This window comes from Gekko japonicus, unplaced genomic scaffold (genome assembly GCF_001447785.1).
Source record: "Gekko japonicus isolate JY-2015 unplaced genomic scaffold, Gekko_japonicus_V1.1 scaffold565, whole genome shotgun sequence".
Classification (NCBI taxonomy): domain Eukaryota; kingdom Metazoa; phylum Chordata; class Lepidosauria; order Squamata; family Gekkonidae; genus Gekko; species Gekko japonicus.
This window is the reverse complement of record NW_015176468.1, coordinates 456,798-481,341: the sequence shown is the minus strand read 5'-3', so window position 1 is coordinate 481,341 and position 24,544 is coordinate 456,798. Positions and strand designations below refer to the sequence as shown.

The window sequence follows — 24,544 nt, the reverse complement described above, 5'->3', positions numbered from 1 at the left end:
GCGGCAAGGCCCGAGCAGCTTCCAGCCACCGGGCCTCACCGATCTTCTCCACCCCCCTTCCCCGGCCTCCTCCCCCACCCCCGGCTCCAGTGGTAAGGCCCGAGCAGCTTCCAGCCGCCAGGCCTCACCGATCTCCTTCTTCCCCTTCCCCCCTGGCTCCGGCGGTCTCCTCCTCCACCGCTGATCTCCTCCTGCCCCTCATCTTTGGCGGTTCCCTCCACCGCCGCCGATCTCCTCCCCCCTCCCCCCACCCCGCTCCTGCGGCAAGGCCTGAGCGGCTTCCAACAGCCAGCCCGCCGCAGAGTTCCCAGAGCGTTCCCTGCGCATGCGCAGGGAAGGCTCTTTTACTTTTGGGGGGATTTAAATATCCCCCCTATATTTTTTTCTACTTTTTAGATTTTTGTGCACACCTGGGGACTGCCCCAAGTGTGCAGGAAAACCTCCCTGCCCCCCAGGTGCCCCCGATGTGCGGATTTAGATATCCGCACGCAGGGGGCGCCTTCGCTATTAGATATATAGATATCTCTGGCACCGGGCATTTCACTTTATGACACACATGGCCCGGCCCAACGAATTGACATTTATGTCAGAGCCAGCCCTTGTAACAAATGAGTTTGACACCTCTGTGATGCAAGTGTGGCAGGTGCAGCCACAAAATGGCTCCCGCAAGAGGCAGAGCCAGCCATGCAATGGCTGCTGCAGCTTACCTCCAGTCACACAGTGAAGAAAGAAGAGAAGAGATTGGATTTATACCCCGCCCTTCACACGGAGTCTCAGAGCGGTTTACACACTCCTTTCCCTCCTCCCTCCCCACAACAGACACCCTGTCAGGTAGGTGGGGCTGAGAGAACTCTGAGAAAAACTGCTCTTTCAAGGACAGCTCTGACAGAACTATGGTTTGCCCAAGGTCATCCAGCAGCTGCAAGTGGAGGAGTGGGGAATCAAACCCAGTTCTCCCAGATTAGAGTCCGTGCACTTAACCACTACACCAAACTGGCTTTTAAAAATCTGCCCAGCCAATCAGCTCTCCAATACTCAATCAAAAGCCTTGCTCTGCAAAACTCCCACCTGGCCCAGCCCACTTTCCAAAAAACACTTGTGGGCGCCAGGAAACATGGCGATGCCATGGTTGTCAACAGGCACCACATCAGGGACCCCTGCCTTAACCATTGGCAATCACAGCTGCTGAGTTTTTCACCATTTCCCTATACTTCTTCTTGCTTCTTCACAACCATGAGGACTAGAAATTCAATTTAGGAAATTAAAGGGGGGGGGGCGGACCTAAAAGCCATCAGATATTCAGAGCAATGCTCCCTCTAAGCTGTGGAGTCTTGTGAGCAAAAATTCTACTTTGTGAGCTACTGGCATTAAAGTTGTGGGCGAGCGATTTGGTCGCTGCATAAATCAGCTTGCTCCGGAGCCGTCCTTCCTGAGCTCAGACAGAAACGTGTGAGCCGGAGGCTAAAAAACTGTGAGCTAGCTCACACTAAGTCAGCTTAGAGGGAACACTGATTCAGAGTGGTAAACACTTACGAAGGCTCCCTAGTTGCACCCTGTACTGGAACCAGTGTTCCCTCTAAGCTGAGTTAGTGTGAGCTAGCTCACAGTTTTTTAGCCTCCAGCTCACAGATTTTAGTCTTCGCTCAGGAAGGAGGGCTCCAGAGCAAACTAATTTATGCAGTAGCCAAATGGCTCGCTCACAACTTCAATGCCAGTCGCTCACACAGTAGAATTTTTGCTCACAAAACTCCACAGCTTAGAGGGAACACTGACTGGAACTCTAGGGAATTTTTTGCTTTAAAATATCCTGACTGCGCACACAACACAGCTTGTTGCGAAACAGTTCTCCATAGTCTGGAAGACTCCGGAAACACAACAACGTAATTAAACGGGGAGCAAGCAATTTAAATAAAAGGCCGAGTGTAATTTGAGGTGTGTGGATGAGGCAGATAAGACAAATGAAATTGTGCCTAACCTTCGGGACAAAAGCACAAGCCTGAGTCAGGCCGATCGCCTCTTCCCCGGAAGGCATCCACCTGACTCGCGAAGAAGGCGAGCGATTAACTGAAAAGCGGCCGAAGCAAAATTAACATCTCCCTTTACCATTCTGGAGACCTGACTCTGTATTGCGTTTAAACATAAATGCCTCCTTTGCTGAAGGCATATCCTGTGGAGGGGAGGGGGGAGTTCCATCTGGGGAAGTCAGGGATGGGTCAAGGTACAGTCACCCCAAGCAACATACAATTTCCCCATGCCCACTACTTCCTGGGCCGCTCATAGAAAACAACCTGTTTCCCGGGATGCAATTTCCTCTTTTAAATTTCTTTAGCATTACACGCAGAATGCTTTATCATTTCATTGCATGGAAGTGTAACTCTGTGGCGGAATGCATTTTAACCGGCGTTGCAATTGCTCTCCTTCCTTGTAAACAAACAAAACGAAAAAGTTCTGTGGCACCTTAAAGGGACCGGCGGGTTAAAGCACTGTATGGCTTGGGACCTGGGTATCCGAAGGACTGTGTTCTCCCATATGTTCCTGTCTGAGAAGAAAGATCACAGGGAGAGGCTGTCTCATCAAGAAGCTCATTTGGTGGGTACACGAGAGAGGGGCTTTTCAGTGGCGGCCCCACGATTGTGGAACAACCTCCCCAGAGAGGTCTTCTCACCTTCAGTCTTGCAGGGCTCTTTTTGTAGAAAAAGCCCAGCAGGAACTCATTAGCATAATAGGCCACACCCAACAGCAGAAACTCATTAGCATATTAGGCCACACCCCTGACAGCACAGCTCATTAGCACAGTAGGCCACACCTCCATGTTACCAGAAGTGTGGTTATCCAGCCACACCCACTTTTTGCTTCTTATTCTGTTTACCTCGCTTGTTGTCAAAAGCCAGGTCTTTTCTGCAGCAGGAACTCCTTTGCATGTTAGGCCACACCACCCTAATGTAGCCAATCCTAATGAGTTTCTGCTGTTGGGTGTGGCCTATTATGCTAATGAGTTCCTGCTGGGTGTGGCCAACTTGGGAGCCAGCCGGAACTCCGTTCCTGTGCGTTCCTGCCCAAAAATAGCCCTGGTCTTTAGGAGGCAGCTGAAGACAGTTTTTATTTAGGACTGCATTTGGTTAAGTTTAGTAGCAGTCCTCGACCAAGAGAGACTGACCAAGAGAGAGATCTTGGAGTCGTAGTAGATAACTCAATGAAAATGTCGAGACAGTGTGCAACTGCAATAAAAAAGGCCAACGCTATGCTGGGGATTATTAGGAAAGGAACCGAAAACAAATCAGCCCGTATCATAATGCCCCTGTATAAATCGATGGCGCGATCTCATTTGGAGTACTGTGCACAGTTCTGGTCACCACACCTCAAAAAGGATATTGTAGCATTGGACAAAGTGCAGAAAAGGGCAACTGGAATGATAAAAGGGTTGGAACACTTTCCCTATGAAGAAAGGTTAAGGCACTTGGGGCTCTTTAGCTTGGAGAAATGACGGCTGAGGGGTGACATGATCGAGGTTCACAAGATTGTGCATGGGATAGAGCAGGTCGAGAAAGAGGTACTTGTCTCCCTTTCTCACAATACAAGGACTCGTGGGCACTCAGTGAAATTGCTGAGCAGTCAGGTTAAAACGGATAAAAGGAAGTCCTTCTTCACCCAAAGAGTGATTAACACTTGGAATTCACTGTCACAGGAAGTGGTGGCAGCTACAAGCATGGACGGCTTCAAGAGGCCCCCCCCCAATTTTCCCCTCACCCCCACGGGCACCAGCTGTGAGGCCTGAGACGCGGCGAGGCCTAAAACGCTTGGGTCTCTTTAGCTTGGAGAAACGATGGCTGAGGGGTGACATGATCGGGGTTTACAAGATTATGCATGGGATAGAGCAGGTAGAGAAAGGAGGACTTTCCCCCCTTTCTCAAAACACAAGGACTCGTGAGCACTCAATGAAATCGCTGAGCAGTCGGGTTAGAATGGACAAAAGGAAGTTCTTCTTCACCCAAAGAATGATTAACACATGGAATTCACTGCCACAGGAGGTGGTGGCGGCTAGAAGCATGGATGGCTTCAAAAGGGAATTGGATAAACGTCTGAAGCTGAGGTCCATCAGTGGCTATTAGCCACAAGGTATAGATAGGAACTCTCAGGCTGGGGTAAGGGATGCTCTGTATTCTTGGTGCTTGGTGGGGGGGCAACATTGGGAGGGCTCCTAGTGTCCTGGCCCCACTGATGGACCTCCTGATGGCACCTGGTATTTTTGGCCACTGTGTGACCCAGAGTGTTGGACTGGGTGGGCCAGTGGCCTGATCCAACATGGGCTTCTCTTACGTTCTTACGTAGCAGTCCTCGGCAGCGATTATAAATTTTGGTTTTATAATGTATTTTATCCTATGTGCTTTTTATCTAAGCCTGAGTTCCGTAACGAAGAGAAGCACCTCGTAAATGTTTTCTATAAATAAAGAATTAAATAAAGATTATAGCGGAAAAAAATATCATGGCTGATGTTTGGGATTTATCAAGAGATTTAACTGTATAAACCAGAGCATAAACAGAGACTAGCTCTGGCCTCTGCGGCAGCCATTTTGTGGCTGGGCCCACCACGCTGTACCAAAATGCCAAAGGTGACCATGGGTTCAGAAGTGTTGGGGACCCCTATCCTATCTCCTTTTCTTAGTTGGAAACAAGTGAGGCGAACCCAGTCACGGGCCACTTGCCTGCTTCTCCCTGAAGGACCGCTTATTTTTAAACCGGACGTTGTGGCTGTATCTCATCATCATGAAGTTCTTCTGCTTCTTCTTCTCCTTATTCGTGGAGCTGGCGAACGGATTCAGTTTCGTTTTCTTTTTCACGAATTCTTTGCGGTCCGTCTTGCCAGCCTGAAAGTGGGGGAGAGGAAATGGCTGAAAATTCGTTCTCGCCGCGCAGGGCTCTTTTTGTAGAAAAAGCCCAGCAGGAACTCATTAGCATAGTAGGCCACACCCAACAGCAGGAACTCATTAGCATATTGAGCCACACCCCTGACAGCACAGCTCATTAGCACATTAGGCCGCACCCCCATGTTACCAGAAGTGTGGTTATCCAGCCACACCCACCTTTTGCTTCTTATTCTGTTTACCTTGTTCGTTGTCAAAACCCAGGGCCTTTTTTTGTAGCAGGAACTCCTTTGCATGTTAGGCCACACACCTCTAATGTAGCCAATCTGAATGAGTTTCTGTTGTTGGGCGTGGCCTATTATGCTAATGAGTTCATGCTGGGTGTGGCCAACTTGGGAGCCAGCCGGAACTCCGTTCCTGTGCGTTCCTGCCCCAAAATAGCCCTGGTTCTTGCACACACAACCCCCCCCTTTCTTGGCAAAAAACCCTCCCTGCCTGACGCAGTTGAGTTCGTGATCGGATCACATGCATGTGGGAGGAACAGGACATTCCAACCACCCGCGAGCAAGCAGAGAAAAGTAGACCTTGCGGTGCAGACAGCTCGACTCAAATCCAGGCCCTTGGGGGCAAGATGGCAGCAGACACGCCTGTTGCTGGCATCCGTGGTGCCGTTCCCAGCTGACTCTCAGCCAAGCAGCCACAGGGCCCTTGGCCTGGACCCAGCTGGCTGCAGCACAGCGGAAAGCAATGGGGCAAGTCCGCACCTGCCAACAGTAATGACAAAAACCTGGCCAGGCTTTCGCAGACTAGGCCCTTTTCGGGGAGACCCAACAATTAGGACTAAGGACACCTGGATAAACCTCTGCCCAGTGTCCAGTATCTGTTGAAAGCTTCCCCCCCCCCCTCCCGGGAGAGATACTCATTGTGAACATATTCTCTGACAGAAAAATAAGGTCTGAGCAACGGGCAAGTCTTCTAAAAAAAATATACCGCAATGCAGCGGGGTGGGGGTGGAGAGGGTGGGTTACAGGCAGTATTCCCTCTAAACTTACTGTGAGCCAGCTCACAGTTTTTCAGCCTCCGGCTCACACATTTTTGCCTTAGCTCAGGAAGGAGGGCTCCAGAGCAAACCAATGTATGCAGCAGCCAAATCACTCGCTCACAACTTTAATGCCAGTCGCTCACAAAGTGGAATTTTTGCTCACCAGACTCCAGAGCTTTGAGGGGGCATTGGTTACAGGCATGGCTTGAGGATGTTAAGTTCAGTCTGTGTGTTTCCTTTTTTGGGGGGGGGGGGAGTAAATATTTCCATAACATGGCAATGCTATTTTGGCTTTATGTTGTTCCAGTTTAAAAAAAAACAACAACAATCCCAGTTAGAAAGACTTCAATCCTGGGCAGATATCTAGACCCTCCACAGCTTCGAGGGAGCATTGCTCTACAGTATTCTACAGTATTCCCTCTAAGCCGAGTGTGTGTGAGCTAGCTCACAGGTTTTTAGCCCCCAGTTCACACGTTTTTGTCTCAGCTTAGGAAGGGAGGGCTCCAGAGCAAACCAATGTATGCAGCAGCCAAATTGCTCGCTCACAACTTTAATGCCAGTCGCTCACAAAGTGGAATTTTTGCTCACGAGACTCCAGAGCTTCGAGGGAGCATTGGTTACAGGCATGGCTTGAGGATGTTAAATTCAGTCTGTGTGTTTCCTTTTTGGAGAGGGGGGGAGTAAATATTTCCATAACATGGCAACCCTATTTTGGCTTTATGTTGTTCCAGTTTTAAAAAAACAACAACAATCCCAGTTAGAAAGACTTCAATCCTGGCCAGATATCTAGACCCTTGTTTCATGCACAGATATCCTGCCTGGGGTTGCCAGTGCCAGGTCAGGAAGAAGAGGAGATTGGATTTATACCCCACCCTTCACTACCTGAAGGAGTCTCAGAGTGGCTTACAATCTCCTTTGCCTTCCTATCCCCACAACAGACACCCCGTGAAGTAGATGGGGCTGAGAGAGCTCTCTCTCGAGGACTGCCCTTGAGAGAACAGCTCTGAGAGAACTTGTGACCAGTGTTCCCTCTAAGCTGAGTTAGTGTGAACTAGCTCGCAGTTTTTTAGCCTCCGGCTCACACATTTTTGTCTTGGCTCAGGAAGAATGGCTCCAGAGCAAGCTAATTTATGTAGCAGCCCAATCGCTGGCTCACAACTTTAATGCCAGTAGCTCACAAACTAGAATTTTTGCTCACAAGAGGGAACATTGCTTGTGACTGATCCAAGGTCACACCAGCAGCTGCATGTGGAGGAGTGGGGAATCAAACCCGGTTCTCCCAGATTAGAATCCGTGCTTCTAACCACTCTACCAAACTGGCTCTGGAGATCTGAGGGCAGAGCCTGGGGCGGGCGGGAGCTCAGCAGGGTATAATGAGACTGAGAGTAGAACAATACAAAAAAGTTGCCGAACAAGTTCAATATACTTATGCAAAATATTAGTAATTTAATACATATTCTTTTTGTTTCAGTAGCTGCACATTCAGAGACCGAAGTCCCAACAAGACGAACTTGCTCGAGATTTTAGCTGTTCGTTTCGACCAAAGTCTTTGTCACATCTCAGTTTGTAGTCATTCTTTCTGTTCACAAAGTCAATTCACAAGTGGCTGAACACAGCTCCCAACTGATATTAGAATTTTCTGACAACAAAGACTTTGAACTTGTTCGGCAACTTTTTTGTATTGTTCTACTCTCTAGGGTTGCTGGGTCCTTGTTGTTTCCTTCTGTTTTTTTCTTTATAATGAGACTGAGCCAACCCCCCAAACCAGCCATTTCTCCATAGTCTGGAAATAAGTTGTCATTCAGGGAGTTGTCCAGGCCCCGCCTGGAGGCTGCTAACCCTAATCCCACCTCTGCTACAAGTCTAGCTAAATTCGAGTCCGGTAACCCCTCAAGAGACCAACCAAGATTTTCGGGATATAAGTTTTTGAGAGTCAAATCTCCCTTCGTCAGATCTCGTTGTTCTCTAAGGGGCCACCGGGCTCAAAGGCAGCTAGCTGCTCTACTGCGGACCAACATGGCCGCCCTCTGAAACGGCTACAAGTGATACGATAACCCTCTTCAAGTACTTGAAGGGATCTCATATACAGGATGGGTGCAGAGTTATTTTTCGTTGCCCGGAAGGTCGGACTGGAACCAATGGGTTGAAATTAAATCAGAAGAGTTTTTGGCCAAACATGAGGAAGAACTTTCCTGACAGAGCAGTCCCTCAGTGGAACAGGCTTCCTCGGGAGGTGGGGGGCTCTCCTTCTTTGGAGGTTTTTAAGCAGAGGCTAGGTGGCCATCTGACAGCAATGCAGATCCTGTGAACTTAGGCAGATCACGAGAAGGGAGGGCAGGAAGGGTTGCCTCAGTGCCTAGTTCTCGTGGCCCCTATCTTACATGTCCGGGGAAATGCCGATGGCCACTTTGGGGTCAAGAAGCGATTTTCTCCAGGCCAGTTTGGCCACGGATCCTGTTGGGTCTTGTTTGCCATCTTCTGGGCATGAAGCAGGGGTCACTGAGGGGTGGGGGGGGGAAGGTAGATGTGGATTTCCTGCATTGTGCAGGGGGTTGAGCTAGATGTCCTTGGAGGTCTCTTCCAGCTCTATGACTCAAAGTATTTTATCGAATGGTGATACGTAATCTTGGGTCTGACCTGGGTGGCGTAGGCTAGCCCGATCTCATCAGATCTCAGAAGCTATGCAGGGTCGGCCCTCATCAGTAACTGGAAGGGAGACCTCCAAGGAATGCCAGAGTCGCGACACAGAGGCAGGCAATGGCAAACCACCTCTGAAGGTCTCTTGCCTTGAAAACCACAAAGAGGGGAAACCCCTGGCTCTTTGCCTGCTCCGATCTGTGCTCACGGGAGGGCTCTGAGATGAGACCCTGGGGGGGGGGTAAAGAGGGACGGGGTCCCAGAGGTAGCAGAGGAAAAGGGAGGCTGGAGGGAAAAACTTTCACGGAGGGAGGAGAGAAGAAGACACTGAGCTCTCGGCGCTGTCGCACACGGTGAATAATCCACTGTCGATGGACTCTCGGTGATTGTTTGGAAGCGGGTTTTGCCATTTCACTCTGTAAAACCCAGTTGCAAAGCGTGCTGAAAGTGGATTGTCCAGCGTGTGTGAAAGCTCCAGAGAGGGCTTTGTGCTGTTGGCAGAAGAGGAACCGACATTGGCAGGGAGACAGAATGGCGGAGAGGGGAGGGATCGAGGAAGAGGGACCAGGAAGGAAGGAAGGAAGGAAGGAAGGAAGGAAGGAGAAGAGGAGATTGGATTTATACCCCGCCCTTGCCTCGGAATCTCAGAGCGGCTTACAATCTTCCTGTCGCTGCCCCTCCCCACAACAGACACCCGGTGGGGTAGGTGGGGCTGAGAGAGCTCTTTCGAGGACTGTTCCTGAGAGAATAGCTCTTTAGACAACTCATAACTGATCCAAGGTCACGCCTGAAAGACAGAAGGGAGGAGTTGATGGCCTGGGATTGAATGGGGTTTGGGTGGGAAGGGTGTCAAGGTCACAATTCAGGGGGCAAGGAGTACTGGATAGGAAAACGGAGGCCATGGACACCAAAGAAGCTACAGAAAGGCAAGCTGCTGAAACCCACATCCTTGTTTGAGGTAACCCAGCACTTTTGAGGGTGTGGTGAAAAACAGTGCAAACGAGCTGTCTGGGGTATAGGGTCCCAGCCCCACCCCTGCACTTACAAACCTGGATGATTTGAGGAAGCGATGTCATCACGCGGGCCCCCCCCCCGCTCAAAGTGCGGAGCGCCGGAGGGACTGCCCCCCCCACGGGGAGATGAGTTGGATGGTGGGGAGAAACGAGGGGTGGGCGCTCTGGGAGATGGGAAGCCGGTGCGCCAGCCTCACTTCACACCGAGAATGAGGCTAAGGGGCGGGTTCAAGGAAAGAGAAAGGGCAACCCATTGGGAGCAAGGGTTGACCATCACACAGATCCTCCTCAGAGAGAAGGAGGGATTTGGTTGACTCAGGACTGGACCTTGCCCAGACAGGGAAGACTGAAGCAGGGCGCTCAAGGCTGGCCAGGGAGGAAGAGCATGGGGGAGAGACAGAGAGAGACAGGCAGACAGAGAGGGAGTCAGAGAGACAGAGACAGAGAGAGAGACAGAGAGAGAGAGAGAGACAGAGAGAGAGAGAGAGAGAGAGAGAGAAAGACAGAGAGAGAGACAGAGAGAGAGAGAGACAGACAGAGAGAGACAGAGACAGAGAGAGACACACACAGAGAGAAAGATAGAGAGAGAACGCAACTGAGAGCCTGCAAGCAGGAGAGAGGAATTTGGGTGTCATCTAACCCCCTTCTCTGATATCATCTACGGCCACGTCCGAATTCTCTAGCCAAAAGTCGTGCCCTGGAGGATGCGGATACAGCGAGCCTTCCCCAACAGACCCAGGTCCCGACACTAGCACAAATTTTTAAAGACTGATCTGCCCCCACTCCATTAAGATGAACTCTCCATGGGTCTGATCCAGAAACATCTTCTTCTGCTTCAGCTGGATTCCCCCCACCCCGCCCTCAAACTGAAATGTGCCTATTTTGTCCCCTCCCCCAAGAGCCTGTTTTTCATTTCACAAATGTTGGAAGCTGACTTAGGGACCTCCGAGGAGACCGTACGGCACCCATTCAGGATTTAAAAACACGACAGGACGCCTCACCATTGCTGTGGCCAATCTCGTCTCTTTGTCTGACTTGGGCTTCTTATGCAGATGTTCGATGTCCCTGAGGGAAAGCAGCTCTCCTCTGGAAGAAATGAACCGGAAGAAACGGTAATACGGCATCATGTCACCACAAAGACGCTTCTCCACCGTAAATAAGCGTGCGTGCGATACTATCCTGAAATACGTGAAGCCGATCAGGAGACAGAGGGTGGCAAATAAAACCGCACACTGTCAATATACACAACTGGCAAAAGATGCCCATAAAATGGTGGCCGTAACCAATGCTCCCTCTAAGCTGTGGAGTGTTGTGAGCAAAAATTCTACTTTGTGAGCTACTGGCATTAAAGTTGTGAGCGAGCGATTTGGCTACTGCATAATTTAGTTTCCTCTGGAGCCATCCCTTCCTGAGCTGAGACAAAATTGTGTGAGCTGGAGGCTAAAAAACTGTGAGCTGGCTCACACTAACTCAGCTTAGAGGGAACACTGGCCGTAACTGTTGAAGGAAGTACATTCCCATTGCTTAGAAGAGCAAATCAGGTCTGATGCCAGGCAAGTCTCCAAGGAGAGGGCACTCCAAAGTTGGGGCATTATTATTCTTATTATCATTGTATGGCATTGTGTGTAGTACAGGCAGGAGATCCTAAGACTGTCTGGCAGCCAAACGTTTTAGCTCTTTTAGTGTTGTGCACCACTAGGTGGCGAGCTAGACTTGTTTTTAAGGCAAGAGACATTTCAGAGGTGGCTTGCGTCACGGCCCTGGTATTCCTTGGAGGTTGCCCTTCCAAATACTAGTCAAGGCCAACCCTGCTTAGCTTCTGAGATCTGACGAGATTGGACTAGCCTGGGCTATCCAGGTCAGGGCCCAAAGTTGGGGTGTCACAACTGAGACGGCCCCACTTCTTGCTGCGATCTACCTCCCCTCTTTGAAAAAAGAGATAAATGGAAGAGGGCCTCAGGTGACAGTTTATACACCCCACTCTTCTCACCAGTGAGGACCCAAAGCGGCTTAGATTGTTCTCCGCTCATCCATTTTATGCTCACAACAGCCCTGTGAAGTAGGTTAGGCTGAGAGTGTCTGACTGGCCCAAGGTCACCCAAACAAGCTTCCATGTGAGAGCAGAGACTCGAACCTGGGTCTCCCAGATAACAGGCCAACACTCTGAGCATCACCACCAAGATGTTCAAGGACAAGCAAGAACATCTTAGAAGGATGTTCTTTATAGCATTGGAAGGGTGAGTTCCAGGTCTTTTACCTCCTTTCATCTTCGCTGTCTATCTCAATATTCTTCCTCTTTGCAGCTTTGCCCGGTGCAGAGTTGACTTCTTTTCTCAGCTGGGCAAGGCGTATTTTCTGGAATTCTTCTTGGGTGAGAAGCCTGTTGGTGCTGACAGCTGCGGCTTTGGCCTTCCTCTCCTCCGCAGGCATGGCTTTAACTGTCTCGGCCTTTAATACACAGAGGCAAACAGGGGAAAGGGTGTTTTGTTGTGGGCATTAAGACGGCTTTGCACTTCTACAGGGCTGTCTGAGCCTTCCAAAGCACTCCTCCTAGATTAGTTTAGTCTTCACAGCAATTCTTTAAGGTAGCCCATTATTTACAGGTAAAGGTTTCCCTTGCTCAAAAGCCAATCGAATCTGACTCTAGGGGACGGTGCTCATCTCTGTTTCCAAGCTGAAGAGCCAGCGCTGTCCGAAGACTTCTCTGTGGTCATGTGGCTGGCATGACTAAACACCGAGGCACATGGAACCTTACCACCGAAGCGGTACCTATTTGTCTACTTGCAATTTCTTGCTTTTGAATTGCTAGGTTGGCAGGAGCTCGGGCCAGAGACAGACGCGCACTCCGTCACGCAGTACTAGGGTCTTGAACTGCTGAGCTACAGACCTTCTGGCCTGCAGCTCAGCATCTTAACCTCTGAGCCACCGCGGCCCTTAGCCCATTATTTATCCATCCACAAAATGGGTGAGTGAAGCTGAGAAAACAGTGTCTTGCTCAGTGACAACTAAAAATAAATTTATGGCAGAGTTGTTATTTGAACTGGGGGCTTCCTGATTCACAGCTCGCTAAGCCATTTTACCACACCAGTTCAATAATCTGTTAATTTGTTAGATAAATCTATATTTGTCTATATCTTCAATATTTCATATATGTTTATTTTATTTAAATGCTTCATTGTTACATTTCATATGGTTTTACAGGTATAGTTTAAAGCAATACCTTAAAACCATCTAAGAATGGATACGGTTTAATTTTAGAAGAATGTAGTATGAATGTTATCTAAGGTTATATACTTTGTAACTGAAGATTACAGAACTGTTAATTCTAATTAACTGGGAGTGGTGTTAATTAATTTGTTAATTAATTACTGGGAGCGGTGGCGCAGGCAGTAAATGTCTGCAAGTAAAACTATCTCCGAACAGCCTTAATAGCTGTTCGAGTCCCACCGCAGCTGGGGTGACCAAGCCTTATCCTAGCTCCCGACCAAGCCTTATCCTAGCTCCCGCCCACCCAGCGGCTCGAAAGCCCTTAACGGCAATTAGACAAATGTTCCTAAAGGTGGGGGGGGGGGCACCCTACCCTACCTCCAATATTGGAGGGCAGCAGTGGCAGCTGGACGATGTGGTGAATCGATGAGCGGCGAGCTGGTAAAAAGAACATGGCGACGGATCGGCGGCAGACGGGAGGCGATTGGAGGCGACATGGAGGCGCGGTGACGTAAGCACGGTTGGAGCCTCCGGGACAGAGACCAGTTGCGACCTCATCGTGCAGCCACGTGCCATAAAAGGACCATCCCAGGAAGCCGAGCCGAAGAGACGGGAAAAAAGACCTCCGCCGAAGGACACTACCGCTTGGTCCTAGTAAGACCCCGCCACAGAAAGACCTACGCTGCGTAGGTGCCTGGTAAGGCATCCATCTCCCCTGATACGTATGTGGCCCTAGTTAGGCGATTAAATGTATATGTGTAAACCGCTCCGAGCCGCCGGGAAGGAGCGGTATAGAAATGTAGTAGTAGTAGTAGTAGTAGTAGTAGTAGTAATAATAATAATAATAATAATAATAATTTAATACAGTTTTTGAAATAAACAGAGGTATGGTGTATAGAAACAGAATTAAATCTCTTCCTATTTTTGTTGCAGCTACAATGATAAGACTAGGAAAAAGTAAAGAATGGAAATATTCTTGGATAAGCTTATATTTGACATATATGGTTTATATATTATACATTATCTATATAATGATAACCTTTGAAAGTCCTGGATAACTGTAAACCTTGAAAATCTTTTTCAATTCCCCTTTCCTTTTTCTGTGCCCCCCCCTCATCTCTCTCTCTTTTTTAAAAATATATATTTTAAAAACCATATTATAAATTCTATAATGCCACCCAACTTTTTTCTTTCTCAGTGTTTTTACTGTTTTGGTGTTTTGTTTTTTTGCCTAACCCTATAACTTTCTCCCCAACTCCTCAGACGTTTTGTCAAACCTGGAAGGTAGCATATAAACATCCCCCCTATCTCCTATATAGCCCCGCTGTGCAGACTTTTTGATCCACGCGCAGGGGTCAAGTTAGAAATTAGATACACAATAAATTCCCATGTTACCGATGGAAAAGACCAAAACTTGGAAAAGGTAACTTGTGGAATAGTACATGTAACAAGTCACCGACAGAGCCCCATAACCAATTTAATCCAGGTAGTACAGGTAACACGAGGTAACACGAACACATGCACAGCAGCCAACTCAATGCTTTATTAAGAGTATGTTAGATAAGGGCAAAGAATATAGTCCCTTTCACTGGCTCCTGAAGCCAAACAGATTTGCTTTAAGGTTTCACACACCTAAGGGATAAAGGGCAACAGAACTGAAGCAAAACAGGTTTTGGAAAGCCCAGATTAAAGATTCATTAACTGCAACAGGCCAGTGTTTAATGCTTTAATGTGGGAAACATTACAATATGGGTTAAAGAGCCTGTATGGAAGGCAGTCAAGTTGTATAAGGGTATAAAATTTACCAGCTCTTGCTGTTCCTCATCTGAGGAATGATGCACATCAATCCATTCTCCATCTTCATCCTCTTCACTCAAACTGGCACTCTCCCAGCCATCTGCAAGGGGATAAAAAGATGCAAAATGGGGGAGGAAAAAACTCAACTGTTTCAGCATCTTCAGACTTTACACCAGGGAAGCATGCTCATCTCCAAAGACTACAAAGCTGCCTTATTACTGCGTCAGGCCACTGGTCTATCAGGTTCAGTGTTGTTCTCATCGGGGGGGGGGGGTCTCCAACCTTTCTGAGCCTGTGGGCACCTTTGGAATTCTGATGTAGGATGGCGGGCGCAAACACAAAATGGCTGCCGTGGGAAATGGAACCAAACACAAAATGGCTGCCATGGGAAGCAGAGCCACACACATGCCCAGAGGAAGTCCAAGTGCAGGGGACAAGAAGAGTTCTTCTTAAAATACACTAAAGACCAAGTCTTATTTAGAAAATCTATCAAAGTTAGGGCAGCCAACCACCAGGCGGTGGGTGGCCATCTACTGGGATTTCAACTAATTTTCAGGCGACAGAGATCAGTTCCCCTGGAGAAAACGGCTGCTTTGGAGGGTGAACTCTGTGGCACTGTACTTTGCTGAGGTCCCTCCCTAAACCCCGCCCTTCCCAGGCTCCGCCCCCAAAACTCCGGGTATTTCCCAACCCAGAGCTGGCAACCCTAATCGAAGTATTAGAAACTGGGATGGCAGAGCATTAACTTTGTTCCTAAAATCCAGGGCCTTGAAACGGATCAGACGGGCTCTCCGCCCCATTCTGCATCCTAACCCAAACTTCACTGTCATGATGATTCTGCAAAAAGAGCCAAAGAACCTTCTTCACGGTTTCCATCTTCCTCCTTGGCCTCAAGGTCCAGGACTTCGGCTCCTGGAATATAGTCTTTGGCGGTCAACTCCCCGTACTCGTGGATTTTGGCTTCTGAGGTGGCTTCTGTCGGTTTACCCTACAAGCAATCCAGACATTTATTTTCAAACAAGCAAATAATTCCACCTGCACCACCACAGGATTCTTCCAGTGATGTGTTCATGCCACACAAAATCTGGCCATCCGCAGAAGTTCTCTCTCTCTCTCTGTAAGGACGTGAGGTCATTATTAGCTTAAAGATTACGGGCTGCACACCAGAAGAAAAAGACTTGCAGTCACAGTTTGATATAGCATAAGCATACTTAGCCCTGGCCTGGATGGTCCAGTCTAGCCTGATCTCATCAGATCTTGGAAGCTAAGCAGGGTCAGCCCTGGTTAGGAACTGGATGGGAGACTATCAAGGAAGCCCAGGGTTGCTACTATGAGGCAGGCGATGGCAAAACCACCACTGCTCATTTCATGCCTTGAAAACACTACAGAGTCAAGTACCTGAAAGCTAAGTTAGAAAGCAAAAGCAGGGCCAAAATCCAAAACGAAATATGAACTAAAGGTAAAGGTAAAGGAAAGCCAGTCGAATCCGACTCTAGGTTTGCGGTGCTCATCTCCGTTTCAAAGCCGAAGAGCCAGCGCTGTCCGAAGACGTTTCCGTGGTCATGTGGCCGGCATGACTAAACACCAAGGCGCACGGAACGCTGTTACCTTCCCACCGAAGTGGTACCTATTTATCTACTTGCGATTTCTTGCTTTCGAACTGCTAGGTTGGCAGGAGCTGGAGCTAGAGACGGGAGCTCACTCCATCATGCGGCACCCGGGTCTCGAACTGCTGAACTACCGACCTTCCACAGCCTGCAGTTCAGCGTCTTAACCACTTGAGCCACCACAGCTCCTAAATATGAACTAGTCGTGCATAAAAATACATGCCTCACATCTTGTGTCTTTTGATTTCTTTTTTTGACCACTCCTGTTTTGGTCCTATATCTAGTTGTGTATTGTCTTCTGATTGTAATAAGAGCCTATTTGTACCTTCTATTGTTTGACCTCTGAGGAAGGCCCGATTGGGTTGAAACGTGTTAGGTCACTATTGTTTTCTCTTGGACACATGTTACTTTTCACCATACTTTGAGGCTTGTGTTGGGCCCTGATATGCTTTTAAATGTCTTTGTAATAAATACAACTACTTCATATTTCATTTTGGATTTTGGCCCCGCTTTCGAACTTATCTTTCAGGTACTTGATTCAATTGTGTCAGGTTAAGTTTTTCCCTCTCATTTTTCCCTACCAACCTTACAGAGCCACCATAAGTCGGCTCCCAACTTGATGGCCCTCTCAATCGCCACCAAGTAAATGTTCTCATGCAAGGTCTAAGATTCACGTTTCTGGCCTCTCTCTTCACAAAGGTCCCTCTGAAGTGTCCCATTCTTAAATCACAGCACTGCACCTGCTTTGAGAAACATCTCTTAACCCGAGTTGGATTCTAGAACAAACACCCAAGCTCAGTTAACCATGAAGATCCATCTTAGAGGCTTCTTTGCAGGCCGCACGCAACCCTGAGAAGTGAAATAACTAACATGATACCCTGCCTAGGAAATTTTAGATTTTATCCCACCCTACTTCCAAGACGCTCAGGGTGGACTAAGTTGTTCACCTCCTCCTCTCTGTTTTCCCCTCACAACAACCCTCTGAGGTAAGTTAGGCCGAAAGTGTGTGACAGGCCCAAGGTTACCCAGCCAGCTTCTATGGCAGAGTGAGGATTTGAACCCCCACTCCCCGAGCATGAAAATTCAACGTTTCATTACCCGGAATTTTTTCTGCAACATCTGCGGATTCAGCGACCGGAACAACTGTATCAGTGTTCTTGCTGACATCATTACATCTGTGAAGAAAAATGGCTACAATTAAAGGCGCTCTGAAAAGCAGGGGTGTGTCTGTGTGGAACTGGTTTATAAAGTGTGCTGCTGCCTTCTTTTAAATTATTATTGTTTTTTAATCAATAAGCACACCCGAATTCTCAGAAATACAGTATCAGCAGGAAACAAGAAACCCCATGCCTCTGGAATCAAAGAAAATAGCCACCTCGCATATTGTAAAAGTAACAGGTTTCTGGCCTTTAATAGGCAGCACAGCAACAATACAAACAAAAAGAACCAAAAGAACAACAATAATTATGCAAAAGGGAACCTGAAAGAAGAAGAAGAGGAGATTGGAGTTATACCCCGCTCTTCATTTGGAATCTCAGAGCAGCTTACAATCTCCTTTGCCTTCCCCTCCCCACAACAGATATCCTGTGAGGTAGGTGGAGCTGAGAGAGCTCTTGACAGAAACTGCTCTTGAGAGAACAGCTCTGAGAGAAGTGACTGATCCAAGGTCATCCAACTGGCTGCATGTGAAAGAGTGAGGAATCAAACCTGGTTCTCCCAGATCAGAGTCCGCCGCTCTTAACCACCACACCAAACCTAAAGATTGTTGTGGTTATGCAAAAAAAAAGAAAAGGTGAAATTACTTTTATCTTTATGAGATCGGTACTGTGCCAGGTCTTGAAGCAAGTCTTCTGTCATGGCGAGCGGGCATCTCGCTGATACTTCTTTGATAGCATTAATCCTGGAAAGTGGGAAGTAAAACAAAGTTGAGTAACGGAATCTGGTATAAGCGGATATTCTTTTTCTATACTTACTATGCGCCTTGAAATTTTTTTACATCTCGTTAAAAAGAACAACCTGAATTCTGCTCCCCCCAAAAAGCTTATTTCTGTACGGACTATGCAAATAGATCACAATTTGATAGATAATGAGCGCATAACAGGAGTATTCTTAGATACATCTATTTGATTATCTCATCGATAGTTAAGAATCAATCTTTTATCTAGACAATAATCACATGTTTAAGCTAGAAAATATTTAGCATAACATAAAATTATGCATTGACGTGACAAGCAACTTTTAGATATCTCTGGATAGAACCCTCAGAAGTTTAGGTAAGATCTCTGTGTAAGACTTGGGTGTACGGAAAAATTCCTAAAAGCAGTTAAAGATAACACTGACAGCTAGTTTGCTTTAAATTGTACTTATTCAAATACGGTTGTGAAATTATAAGAGATTCAATCTTTTTGGCACTTCTTTTTTGCCATAGCTACAGGGCTGCTTTTCACAGGCTTCTATTTTCTAATGTGTCTAATAAAAAGGATTATTTCTTTTTTTCAAAAAAAGATAGAAAACTCAAAATTCAAAGAACAGAACAGAACATTTATACTATCAAAAAATTCAAGGTTGCAAAACAGCTTTTAAACTGGTAGATTCTGGGACCAATAGTTTAAAGAACAATTCCTAGACAGCCAATTAGTCCGGATTCTCTATTTGGGTGTGAGAGCATTTCATCTCACCACAGCGCCAAATACTTGATACACATCCACACTTCCTTGCAGAATATTTTTAAATCTCAACATTCATGACAGATTTGGTGTGCAAATGGATGCTCCAATATCCACATGGAGCTCCCTGTGAGCAGGGTCTCTTCAGTACTAGGTCACGCAGAGCATAAGAGAAGCCATGCTGGATCAGGCCAGTGGCCTACCCAGTCCAACACACTGTGTTACACACTGGCCAAAACCCAGGTGCCATCAGGAGGTACACCAGCGGGGCCAGAGCCCCAGAAGCCCTCCCACTGTGGCCCCCCAAGCACCAAGAATACAGAGCATCACTGCCCCAGACAGAGTGTTCCATCTATACCTTCTGGCTAATAGCCACTGATGGACCTCTACTCCATACATTCATCCAGTCCCCTCTTGAAGTTGTCTGTGCTTGCAGCCACCACTACTTCTTGCGGCAGTGAATTCCACGTGTTAATCACTCTTTGGGTGAAGAAGTACTTCCTTTCATCTGTTCTAAGGCTACTGCTCATCAGTGTTCCCTCCAAGCTGAGTTAGTGTGAGCTAGCTCACAGTTTTTTAGCCTCCGGCTCACACATTTTTGTCTTCGCTCAGGAAGGATGGTTCCAGAGCAGTGTTCCCTCTAAGCTGAGTTAGTGAGCTAGCTCATAGTTTTTTAGCCTCCAGCTCACAGATTTTTGTCGTAGCTCAGGAAGGACGGCTCCAGAGCTAACTAATTTATGCAGTAGCCAAATCGCTCACTCACAATTTTAATGCCAGTAGCTCACCAAGTAGAATTTTTGCTCACAAGACTCCACAGCTTAGAGGGAGCATGGCTGCTCATTAATTTCATTTGAGTGCCCACGAGTTCTTGTGTTGGAGGAAAGTACTTCTTTCTCCACCTTCTCTATCCCAAGAATAATTTTGTAAACCTCTATCATGACCTAGTGTCAAACTAGGATTTGGGAGACCCAGTTTTGAATACCCACACATGGCGTAGAAGCTCACTGGGTGACCGTGGGCCAGTCGCACTCTCTCAACCTAACCTACCTCGCAGGGTTGCTGGGAGGATAAAATGTAGAAGAGGAAATGATGTAAACTAACATGGGCCCCCGATGGGGAAAAAGATGGGGTATAAATCAGGGGTGTCGAACTCATTTGTTATGAGGGGCGGATCTGACATAAATGAGACCTTGTTGGGCCTGGCCTTGTGTGTCGTAAAATGTAATGCCAGGCAGCGGAGATATAAACTTTATAAAGGATACAAACACAAAGGTTTGGTTTTTTACTTAAAATAAAAGCATGCTTAAAACATTAGCACTCTTGCCACATTTTGTTTATTTAACAGTGTCTGATCACTGACACTTCTTGCTCTGAATTATTGCATCAAAATGTCTGTGCTGTTGCAATCTTGAGTATGCTGTTCAGGGGTGTATCTGTAAGCTGCAAACCTATGATGATGCAGCAGCAGCAGCAGCAGAACTGGAAGAAGAAGCAGAGGAAAGCCAGTTCCACTGCGGGCCTGATAAAAGCCCTCCGTGGGACTGATCCGGCCCCCGGGCCGCATGTTTGACACCCCAGTATAAATGAATTGAATAAATACATGTGTTCACCAAGTATTGCAAACTAAGTATTTTCTAACATGGAGAACATGTATACTCTGTAGCTTACAAAAAAAACAATCAAATTTATGAAGAGTAAAATACAAGGCAAAACAGATAGCTAAAGTACACAATCTAAATAGAATATAAAAGCAGTTCAACTTCTTAAATAAAGCAGGCTTTATTCTCTTTTCTAAACCCCCAGGGTGCTTTCCTATAGGCAACTAGTTCCAGAAGGCTGAGGCCACGACTGATAAGGCCCTGGCTCTGTCCTTTACCACCTTAACCTTACATACAGGAAGAAAGTCAGGTTTCCACCACATATCCTTCTTACCCACACCGTAATGAACCACGGAATTCTTGAGCTTTCTTGAGGTCTAGTTACTTACCCGACAGTCATCACTTCCCCAGAATTTTTGTCCGTGACAAAGTTGTTGGCTATTGTCATCAGCACCAACTGGATAATCTGAAGAAAGAAACATATACATCTAGATTTGCATGCTGGCCTTTCAATTACATTCAGCATCTTCTCTAACTCTGTTTTTCTAGAAATGTGCTCAAGGTTGCACATACATCCCTCCACTCCCCTCCACAGCCTGGGCGAAGGAGGAAATATTTCTAGGATCAACTTGTGCCAACGTTAATACGCAAACTTCTGAATTACACGGAACTCGGGGATAAAGTTCTATCCATGCAAAGAATCGTCCCTTTGACCTTGGGCCACTCGTAAAAGATTAAATTTGTTTCCCAAAATGCACTTTTAAAAAGGGGGGCGGGAGACTATTCCAGTAGGAAATTGCAGGATAACCTGTGTTTAGGTAAAGGTTCCCTTATTCGAAAGCCAGTCGAATCCGACTCTAGGGTTGCGGTGCTCATCTCTGTTTCAAAGCCAAAGAGCCAGCGCTGTCCGAAGACGTTTCCGTGGTCATGTGGCCGGCATGACTAAACACCCAGGCGCACGGAACGCTGTTCCCTTCCCACCGAAGTGGTACCTATTTATCTACTTGCAATTTCTTGCTTTCGAACTGCTAGGTTGGCAGGAGCTGGGGCCAGAGACGGGAGCTCACTCCGTCATGCGGCACACTCGGGTCTCGAACTGCTGAACTAGCGACCTTCCACAGCCTGCAGTTCAGCATCTTAACCACTTGAGCCACCGCAGCTCAAGTGTTTAGAGAGTCACATTTGACATGTTGCAGTGGTTTTCAGAGTATCTACCATTGGGGAATTCCTTCCCCACTGGCTTGTCTTCTGGAGGAATCCCTGAGCAGCCGACGGGGAACTCCTGCACACAATCCTCAGACTCGTTCCAGGGTTCAAACTCCGTTATGATGAGGCCTGGCCAGGACTTCTGGCCATCAACCAAAAGTGCATCCTAGGAAGATACTTGACATTCCCCTTTCTAGTGACATACTGCAGGGGAAGACTGAAAGCAGAAGCTGAGCTGCCTTTCCAAAAAAAAACCCCAAACCTGTTATGGAGGACTCGCCCTCTTCCCTCTCTCACACACAGGATTTCCCCTCAATTTTTTCTTCTTTCCCTTTCTGACTGAGCAGCCCTTTTATCTATTTTCTTATTTGAAGGTTTATGGCTGTCCCACCCTGTCACGTTATTATATTTCGATGCTGGCTCAGCCCAGGGAAGAGACAAGATGTCCTTCTTAAACGTATGCTTCTGAAAATGGCACACGAGAGTCTTTTGAAAGTTCAGAAATAAACAAAACATTTTATTCAATGTAGAGGGGAAAAGGTCAGGTGGAATCGGGGGTAAAATGTCTGAGGTGAATCAATAATAACGCTGAAGTAACTTAGTGTTTTCACAAACCCCAGATAATATGTTTCCAGCAAGTAAGAGTTTTAAGTTTTTCACAAAGTCTTAGATTAGAATCTTTGAGAAGAGAGGCTTTATTTTCAGTGTCTGCTAAACACTCCATTATAAGTTCCTGAGTTTAACTGACTTCAAGATTCAGAAGGCAGGGATACACTACCAAGTATCCAAAATCCTTCTCTAAACACATCAGGGATCACTCCATTCTTTAGAGTTATCTCCTTTTTCAACTGGGCAGGGAATTACTTCTCTAAACTAGAAGCTCTGTCCCTTTTCCTGGCCTGAATATGTCTTCAGTGATCCCCCCACTCTTTCTTGCCACTCTCCCAGGCCTCAGTCACGTGTTAAAACTGAGTTCTCTTCAGCAGTCAGTTTCCAACTCTTCTCAACTGACGCGCTATCCGATGATGAAATCTGTTTGAGCAGCCTGTCACTCAAAGGCTCTCTGGATCTGTGAAGCATTAACCCTTCACAGTCCGTCACATGTATATACAGCACTTATGAGTTTTTAAAGCACTGTCTGTCACAACTCTTCTTTTGATCTTCTTTCTACGGAACTAACAAAGCTTCCAAAGAAAGCCCTTAGGTTTCCCTGGAACATCATTTCAAAGCCATGGACCTGAAGGCAAGAACTCCTTCCCAGCACATGTGTATTATCCATTCAAATGCAGACCAGAGCACACTTATATGACTGACACATGTGATGATGTACACATTTTTTTATTACTTACTATAGAGGATGGTGCAGAGCTGTTTTCTGTTGCCCGAAAAGGTCGGACCAGAATCAGCGGGTTGAAATTAAATAAGAAGAGTTTTGGGCTAAATATTAGGAAGAACTGTCTGACAGAGCCGTTCCTCAGTGGAAATGGCTTCCTTGGGAGGTGGTGGGCTCTCCTTCTCCGGAGGTTTTTAAACAGAGGCTAGATGGCCATCTGACAACAATGCTGATTCTGTGAACTTGGGCAGATCTTGAGAGGGAGGGCAGGAAGGGTTGCCTCAGTGCTTAGTTCTTGGGGCCCTTTCTTGCACGCCCAGGGAAATGCTGATTGCCACTTTGGGGTCAGGAAGCCATTTTTCTCCAGGACGGTTTGGCTGGGAATCCTGGAGGTTTTTTGCCATCTACTGGGCATGGAACAGGGGTCACTGGGGGTGTGTGTGGGGGGAGGTAATTGTGAATTTCCTGCACTGGACTAGATGACCCTGGAGGTCACTTCCAACTTTATTATTCTACTTCTAGGCTGAGTCAAGAGCTCAGCAAATTCCTTTGCTGCGTTACTCCCCAAACCTTTCTCTAAAGTCAGTAAAATCTCAAACAGTCCTCACCTCCGGGGGTACCAGCTGGTGGGAAGCTTGTGCTGCAAAAAGCAGAATTTTGGTAACGTCTAAAAAACAAAAATTGAAGCCAGAAAGAGCAGAAGGTGTTGAGAAATTATACGTTTTTCAAAACAGCACTGACAACACAGTTAAAGTTGCAAAATGTGTAACTTATGTGTAAAATGTTGTTCCTGCAGGTAATTTGCAATCAGTAAACTCACAGAATGTCAATACAAATGTTACCATCTCTTCTGTGACACCATTTTCCTGTAAAGTATGGCTTTGATAAAGTAATGTTGGAGGGGAAAGGCAGATAAATAAAAGTGCATAGCTGGGCAAAATCCGAACACTGGTTCTAGATATGAGACAGGAAAACATTTGTTACATTCAAAAGAGACAAGACTCAGGGCTTAGACTAAACATCTTGGGTCCATCCATAAAATGCAAATTGCAAGTTGTGCGTCCTCCATTTGCCTTGGGGCTGTGCGCGGAAGGGAGAGGAGGTTTAATCCTTCAGCCTTCGCTCAATTTCACTAATTCAAAAGTGGCTCCCTTCCTGTTAGAATGTTAAAGACATCAAATGGTAATATCAGAGTGAGGAAACCAGTTTCACTAACCTAAGCTGAGACCGTAAGGTTAAATACCCTCTTCCCTTCCCTGCACAGCCCTGAGGAAAACCGAGGCTGCAGGAGCATGCACTTTTACGGGCAGGCCAGGACCCAAGACTGAGCTCCTATTGGGAGTAAGCTCCATTCCACTGAATGGGGCTTACTTCTGAGTAAACATGCACAGGCTCATGTTTAATATTCCTTGAGCCAAGGCACACTGCAGACTTCACTCAGGGGTGAAGCAACGATCCTCAGAAGGACCCAATAAACCAGAAAGAAAGCACAGTAGAACGAACGCTACAGACAACTGAGAGGTGCTACGATAACCATCTTCAAGTACTTGAAGAGCTGTCATATAGAGGATGGTAC

At 47.0% G+C, this 24,544-nt stretch overlaps 1 protein-coding gene across 1 annotated transcript in view; it reads right to left on the bottom strand.

Annotated features, from left to right (window-relative positions):
* The window catches only part of SDAD1 (SDA1 domain containing 1), a 53,620-nt gene that overhangs the window by 3,642 nt on the left and 25,434 nt on the right, over nucleotides 1–24,544 (bottom strand). Inside the window, exons 13-21 of the mRNA XM_015427112.1 lie at nucleotides 23,577–23,635; nucleotides 20,819–20,895; nucleotides 17,968–18,065; nucleotides 17,264–17,340; nucleotides 15,417–15,546; nucleotides 14,567–14,658; nucleotides 11,812–12,002; nucleotides 10,556–10,640; nucleotides 4,704–4,865 (exon numbers count right to left, since the gene is read on the bottom strand). Coding sequence (XP_015282598.1) covers nucleotides 4,704–4,865; nucleotides 10,556–10,640; nucleotides 11,812–12,002; nucleotides 14,567–14,658; nucleotides 15,417–15,546; nucleotides 17,264–17,340; nucleotides 17,968–18,065; nucleotides 20,819–20,895; nucleotides 23,577–23,635 — 971 coding nt within the window. The remainder of the gene's footprint in view (nucleotides 1–4,703; nucleotides 4,866–10,555; nucleotides 10,641–11,811; nucleotides 12,003–14,566; nucleotides 14,659–15,416; nucleotides 15,547–17,263; nucleotides 17,341–17,967; nucleotides 18,066–20,818; nucleotides 20,896–23,576; nucleotides 23,636–24,544) is intronic.